Source organism: Anolis carolinensis, chromosome 6 (assembly GCF_035594765.1).
Source record: "Anolis carolinensis isolate JA03-04 chromosome 6, rAnoCar3.1.pri, whole genome shotgun sequence".
Classification (NCBI taxonomy): domain Eukaryota; kingdom Metazoa; phylum Chordata; class Lepidosauria; order Squamata; family Dactyloidae; genus Anolis; species Anolis carolinensis.
In genome coordinates this window covers 86,979,604-86,987,327 of record NC_085846.1, presented here as the reverse complement: position 1 = coordinate 86,987,327, position 7,724 = coordinate 86,979,604, and the positions used below count along the sequence as shown (strand labels likewise).

Genomic DNA, 7,724 nt, shown 5'->3' with positions numbered 1-7,724 from the left:
CGGCAGCTGACGCCGCCGCCTCGGGCGCAGGCCCGGGGGGGCGCCGTCAGGCTGGGCGGGAGGCGGGGCACCGCCCTGACGGTGCCCCGCCTCCCGCCCAGTGCGCCCTGGCCCGTCTGGCCTGCTTGAAAAGGCCAGACGGGCGAGCGGGAGTAGCGTGGGAGGCGGGGCCAGCTCTGACGCCGCTCCCCCCCCCCGCCCAGCGTGCCTTGGCCCCGCCTCCCACGCTGCGTGGGAGGCAGGGCCAAGGCACGCTGGGCGGGGGGGGGAGCGGCGTCAGAGCTGGCTCCGCCTCCCACGCTACTCCCGCTCGCCCGTCTGGCCTTCCTAGAAGGCCAGAAAGCAGCGGAGGTCCCTCCAGGCCGCGATTGCGGCCTGGAGGGACCTCCGCTGCTTTCTGGCCTGGTAGGAAAGGCCAGACGGGCGAGCGGGAGTAGCGGAGGCGGAGCCAGCTCTGACGCCGCTCCCCCCCCGCCCAGCGTGCCTTGGCCCCGCCTCCCACGCTGCGTGGGAGGCAGGGCCAAGGCACGCTGGGCGGGGGGGGGGAGCGGCGTCAGAGCTGGCTCCGCCTCCCACGCTACTCCCGCTCGCCCGTCTGGCCTTCCTAGAAGGCCAGAAAGCAGCGGAGGTCCCTCCAGGCCGCGATTGCGGCCTGGAGGGACCTCCGCTGCTTTCTGGCCTGCTAGGAAGGCCAGACGGGCGAGTGGGAGTAGCGTGGGAGGCGGGGCCAACTCTGGCCCCGCCCCCCCGCCCAGCGTGCCCTGGCCCCGCCTCCCACGCAGCGTGGGAGGCGGGGCCAGGGCACGCTGGGCGGGGGCGGGGCCAACTGTGGCCCCGCCCCCTCACTAATCGCCATGGCCCCGCCTCCCACGCAGCGTGGGAGGCGGGGCCAGGGCGCGGGAGGCGGGGCCGGTGGCGGGGGCGCTTTTCAGCACCCCCGCTTCCCATTAAAAATTATCTCCGGCCGGCCCTGCCATTACAACAGGGCCAGTAGCATTGGGCCAAAAGTCAGAGCCAGTCTGTATTCAACTTCACATTAATCCAACAAATACATCAGGTTATATATATAGGATAGATAGGGACTTGAAACTTTCCCATTCTAGACCCCACTGGCCAATAGAACTTATGGCTCTTCTACACTGACCATATAGATCAGTTTGAAGCTGGTTTGGGTGAAACTGGTTTTGCTGTGCGAATTCTTAGATTGACATGTCTGGAACAGGTTTGAGGCCAGGGAGGTGATTATATGAATCATAGCACCTAGCCTCAAATGCTATGCAGGTTCTTTCTATCCCCCCTCCCCATTTCCCAATGAGATTTGCACCCTTTTTTTCCCCCTTTGTCTTCCTTTTCTTTTAAGCCTCCTTGAGGGAAGGGCTACCTGATTCTCCGGTATTACTCTGCATTGGTAGAAGATTTGGTGATTTAATACTTTTTATTTTAAAAAAGGAATTCTAAGTGCACAGCAACAACACCTTTTGGAACAAATTACAAAGGGCGCTTTTTGCTGCTGTACATTATATTCGCAAGTACAGTAGAGTCTCACTTATCCAACACTTGCTTATCCAACGTTCTGGATTATCCAACGCATTTTCGTAGTCAATGTTTTCAATACATAGTGATATCTTGGTGCTAAATTCGTAAATACAATAATTATTACATAGCATTACTGGGTATTGAACTACTTTTCTGTCAAATTTGTTGTATAACATCAGGTTTTAGTGCTTAATTTGTAAAATCATAATGTAATTTGATGTTTAATAGGCTTTTCCTTAATCTCTCCTTATTATTCAACATATTCGCTTATCCAACGTTCTGCCGGCCTATTTATGTTGGATAAGCAAGACTCTACTGTAAATCCTTTTATTTCTTTCTATTTTGGTTTCAGGGCCTTGAAAACTGAGCTGCCATTAGGTTCGATGGTGCACTAGATTTGGGTAAACGCAAGTAGTTTGCACTGGATGTAATCATTTACCCATCCCTGGTGGTAATTTAGCCTCCTTCAGTCCAACCATGCCCTTAGGATGTTTTTCGGCAGCTCCTGCTCTCCTCCCAGTCCCACTTCCAACTTTTACCAAGTGCTCCAGTGCAGGTGGATGTCTGTAAAGCACAATTCTGAATAGCCAATCTCACTGTGTGATTTGATTTACATTTATGGCTTGATGAAGCTCATAAGGGGTTAACATCCCCCAACTGCTTAATCCATTTTACAAGTTTACAGAATGCAATTCAGGATACAGTATGCTTTTTGGATGTGCGTTTTCTATCCACCACAGTTTGAAGTTGTCAAGGAGCTGCATTAAATGGTCTGCGCAGATGTTCTCCAAGTGCAACTTTGGACCAGCCACTCTTTCTCAGTCTGGTCTCTCTCATAGGCAGAGCCTCCAAGTGACTTCATTGTATGCTTTCACTCGAAGTTACCATAAAGTGGCCATTGAGAACCTAACAAATGCCTCTCTAGAGAGACTACTTCTGAGGAATTTTCTAGATCTTCCGGATTATTGTATGGTAACCTCCAGCTGAAGTCATTCATTTAAATAAGGTTTGCTGTTATCCATGGCTTTCTATTTCCATGGTCAGTTCAGTAACATATCTTCCATGGAAACAGAGGTCATACTGTATATTGGTCCATTGTAACATTTTCTTGTAGTGCGTTTTACAACCTGAGGAAGCTGGCTGCCAAGAAAAACATCATTTGCATTACAAAACAATGTATCTTGTCAGAACTAAGTGAAATGCCAAAAATCTTTAAATTGGCCAGATTTGTATGAGAGAACATGGCCTTTCTATTAGCTTAACCCCAAGGAAATGTCCACTGGAGAGGGATAACAAATCAGAACTATTGGTATAATCTCTGTGTTTTCTTCTATAAAACAGATAATATATACATTTTTCATCTGTATTTTTATTGCAGTGGGCTTGCTTCTTTTCAGGTTAAACCCAATTACAGAAAAACACCCATTCTTAATGCTGCCTCTTATACCAGTATTTGAGTAAAGTCTTCTGAATGCATGCTATGTATATTGACTTAAAATGAGTCCAAATCAACTCACACCCTTTCAGGTATTTTCAGGATAGCAGCTTGGTGTTAACTGGGGTGAACATAGTGTAGTGGTTTAAATGTTGGACTATGACTCTTTGACAACATTCAAATTCTTGCTTGGACATAGAAACCCATCGGGTGACATTGGACAACTAAACTATCTTTGTGAATACAGGAAGACCACAAAGTATGTCTTATGATATGTTAGGCCCAATATTTTCAAACATTAAAAAATTCAAAAGTAGGGGGTTAGAATTGCTTAGTTAGTGAACTCCACTTTGATAATCCACTTTTTACTTTTTACAATTGCCCCTACCCAAGACCATTTACTGGGCAGTGGAGAGTTTAGGGAAGTGTCCAGCTATGTGCCTGTAGCTCAGTGGTTTCCAACCTCTAGTCCTTTAGGCATTTGGGACTTCATCTCCCAGAAGCCTCAATCACTTTGGCCAACTGTCAGAAATTCTGGAACCAGATCAAAAACCACATGGGAAACCAAAAGTTGAGAACCACTACTGCAGCTGAACACATAGCAATGACATTGTTCTCCAGGACCTCTGAAGGACTCTAAGGCATCCTTGCTAATAAGGAATGTTAGACAATTAGAGGAGTAAATGAAGTTAGATGTTACTGAAAAAACTTCAAACAAGCAGAAGAATTCTGGTTGTTAAAAATAAAGTCATGAAGCCCTTTCTAAATGCATTAATCTCTACCTGTAAAATACTTAGTATAAGTACAGTGCCCCTCTGTGGTACTGATAGGAAATTGCACTTTCTTGATTCTATATAAGACAAATACTATTCTTCTACGTTAAATTGTAAAATGAAAGAGCAAGATATAACATCATAATTCATGATTCCATCAAACACCTCTATTTGCATGAAAAGAATCATTCTGTATTTAAATATCTAAGATAGAGACCAAATCAGTTATAATTATTTGTTTAAGGAATTTATAAAGTTTTCCATATAAAAACTTTTGGATTTGTATGTTTAAACAATCACATACCACATTTTTAGAAGTAATTCATTCCTGTCACTCAGTTATATGTTTCTGGTCTGTTGCTATTACTCATTAAAACTGTTTGAAGGTAGGGTAAAGGTAAAAGTTTTCCCTGGCATTAAGTCTAGTCGTGTCCAACTCTGGGGGCTGGTGCTCATCTCCATTTCTAAGCTGAAGAGCCATAGACACCTCCAAAGTCATGTAGCCGGCATGACTGCATAGAGCGCTGTTACCTTCCCGCTAAAGCAGTACCTATTGATCTACTCACATTTGCATGTTTTTGAACTGCTAGGTTAGCAAAAGCTGGGGCTAACAGCAAGAGCTCACCCCACTCCCTGGATTCGAACCACTGACTTTTCAGTCAGCAGCTCAGTGGTTTAGCTTATTGAATTACACCTGTTGGTTTTTGTTACTTTTGTCCTCCCACCCCAATGCGACCAATTTAGGGACAATAAAAATGTGTCATGCCTTACGAATAATCATAAATGTGGAGAGAGGGATAGGACATTTTTTTCTGTCTTGATACTTGGCTTCTTGAATCTAAAGAAATATACTGTAATAATAAAAACCAATAGATTTACCAGGACATTTTTTGCTTATGAAATAGAACTATACATGGCAACTTCATAAAATGTGGAAAATACAGGTTTAAAAGTCAGTAACTTGATGCAGATCGACACCACTTTTACTGCAATAGTTCAATGCTGTGGAATCACAGGAGCTTTAGCCTTCTCTGTTCAGGAATGCTGGTGCCTCCTCAAACAACAGATCTCAGGATTCCATAGCATTGATTCATGGCAGTTAAAGTGGCATCAAACTGCATTAATTCTACAGTATAGATGCATACATTAGAGTTTTAGTTCTGAATAAAACACTACTCTGTATGATTAAAATGTGAATTGTGGAGGGGGTCAATATGACTCATGAATGTTAACTAATGTCACAGCAGCACAATGGGTTAAACCTTTGGGAACTGCTGACCTGAAGGTTGGGTTGCTGATCTGAAGGTTGCTGGTTTGAATCTATGAGATGGAATGAGCTTCCGTCCATCAGCTCTAGCTTGCAGAGACATTAGAGAAGCCTCCCAGTTAAACATCCAGGCATCCCCCGGGCAACGTCTCTGTAGACGGCCAATTCTTTCACACCAGAAACACCTTGCAAATCACTTCTGAAACGATACAAAAACTGATGTCCCATCAACATTGCACTATAATGCGGTGAAGGGAGTGCATTATTCTGAGGTGTCCAAATGACGCCCTGGGATAGTGCAGTTTAACCCAGAATAAACCTGGAAATCAAGGCTTATTCCACGTTAAAAATACCTCTCCAAAGATCCCTTCCAGTAAGGTTTGGATCAAGGAACCCACAGGGGTCGGAGGTTAGTGTCATCCTCTCCTTTCATGCCCTTTCCTTCCTTTAAAACATTAAAAGTCGGCTCCTTACTGAGCCTCGAGTATTCCCATTGCAGCTTGGCACTTCTAAATGATGCAATAGAGCTTTTGAGAGGGGACGGGGAATTCCACCTCAAAAGCTCTGTGCATCATTTACAGGCGCCAAGCAGCATAGGGAGCACTTCAAGCTTGGTAAGAAGTCTATTTTTAATGCTATAAAGGAAGGGAAGGGGTGAGGTAGGTTAGGGATCTGGTCCCGTCCCCCCCCCCCCCCCACTGACTGCGAATTGGCATGGATGGGCATGTGGCCACTCCCTTCATAAAAAAGTGAAATTTTGGCCCCTTCATGAGTGCCAAATGCATGGGGAATTGGATAGTTAAAATCCAGTTCCATTAGCATTTTCTGCAGTGTGGAAAAGCCCTGACTGAAACTAGATCTAACCCATACCTGATGCAAATTTCAAAGGTTTACTTCAGAAAGAAACCTTGTTAAAGCTCAAGATACAAAGCTTTGAATGCCATTTGAAATTAGTGAGAAAAACACCTTTAAAAATATGATTCGGATAACACTTGAAAATGTAATAGATACATTATTAAAGAAACTCCACAGACAACTGAAGGATTTGACTGCAGTTTTATTATTTTAGCAATGACACAAACAATGCAAAACATAATCCAGATGATATGTGGATAATCCAGTCAATCACTTCTGAAGCAACAAAGGCTGACATTTTAAAGCTAATTCTATGGATTTACCACCACCCCTTGAACTTAATGAGTTTTACTTCTGAATAAACATGCTTAAAATTGTGCTTTAAGAAACCGTTTGTTTCTGCATTCTAACAAAATGAGGGTTTCTGTTTTAAGCCACTCTCACGCAGAAACTCTACTTTAGTCAGCTCTGTAAACTTGTTAACAAAAACTATTTATAAAAACTGATAAATCTATAAAATACATCTATATCTATAAATCTACCCATAAAATTACTGACCAACCTTGATGTTCTAGTTTAACATACACAAATTTGAATGAACTCAAATGGTATCCATGTGGTGCAATTCCATGTATGGTCAGCCCTACACATTTGTGGATTTTACTTTTGCATATAGAAATGTCTATAGAAATATCTAGGTATATCAGGCCTGCACAACTGGTGACTCTCCAGATGTTTTGGATTCAGCTCCCAGAATTCCTGACCATTGGACAACCTGGCTAGGGCTTCTGGGTGTTGGAGCCGAAAACATCTGGAAGACCAAAGGTTGTGCAGGCCTGAACTATATGGTCAATTTCTGGAAAAGACATCCTGGTGGACCTAGGGATTTCTAGATAAAATGCCTCTCAAGGAATCTCTAGGTCCTACATTGAACTGGTCATTGACCAGTATAGTGTAGTTTAGCTTCTCCATTGTGATTCTATAGTCAATGTCTGGTGGATGCAATGCTTCCCAAAGAGGTGTTCTATTAAATAAAAAACCAAGCATTTTCCCAGTTTCATGGGGTTCCTATGTGCCCAAGGTATCTACCAGGTATTTAAAGACTGTGGATCACTATGGTGTCCTTCATCTAGTATGAAATGATGGGCTCTGTAGTGCAGAGATGGGCTGGACCTTCTTTCTTGTAACCGCTGTAATTGCCATCAAAATGTCAGATAATCTTTACATGAGATAACAGCAGGTAAAGAAGAGAACTGTGTTGGTTGTATATCCCTAGCAGGTGGCTCTCCTTGGTTCACATTGTTGGAGAGTGGTGGTGACAATGTCATAGCTTCCACTCAAAGTTCAGTCTGAATGAGACGTAATGCTTTCTTCATATTCTCTATTACTGCAAACAGAACACAGTAAAGTGAATTTAGATGAGTTAGCATCATAATTCTAGAAAATCATGACATGAAATATACTCATATATACTTGAGTCTAATGCATCGTCGAATCTAATGCACACCTCAATTTTCAAAACCCTGAAACCAAAAAAAGTATTTGCTGACTAGCAGCAAAACGTGCACTCTTTGTAATATTCCCATTACAACAGTGTCTGCCTTCTTAGAATTCCTTCTTTAAAAACAATTGTGTTGGAACACCAAAGCTTTCCACAATGGAAAAGAAACAGGGTGTATCTATGCTGTAGAATTAATATACTTTAACTGCCTTGGTTCAATGCTATGGAGTCATGGGGGCTGGAATAGGTATTAAGAAGAATATTCTCTTTCAAATCGCACAAATCTCATTCTTCCTAACCACATGGATTGCTACTGGAAGAACTGATAGAATTGATGGTATGCACCATTTTACACAT

The 7,724-nt window shown here is 43.5% G+C and overlaps 1 protein-coding gene across 4 annotated transcripts in view; it reads right to left on the bottom strand.

The window, feature by feature from the left end:
- Positions 1–6,050: 6,050 nt before the first annotated feature.
- The window catches only part of agr3 (anterior gradient 3, protein disulphide isomerase family member), an 80,109-nt gene continuing 78,435 nt past the window's right edge, over positions 6,051–7,724 (bottom strand). For 3 of the 4 annotated variants that reach the window (XM_062983676.1, XM_062983677.1, XM_003222016.4), the window contains exon 8: positions 6,051–7,253. In XM_062983676.1, coding sequence (XP_062839746.1) covers positions 7,204–7,253 — 50 coding nt within the window. In that variant the 3' untranslated portion in view covers positions 6,051–7,203. The remainder of the gene's footprint in view (positions 7,254–7,724) is intronic. The other variant, NM_001293249.1, reaches the window with a different exon arrangement.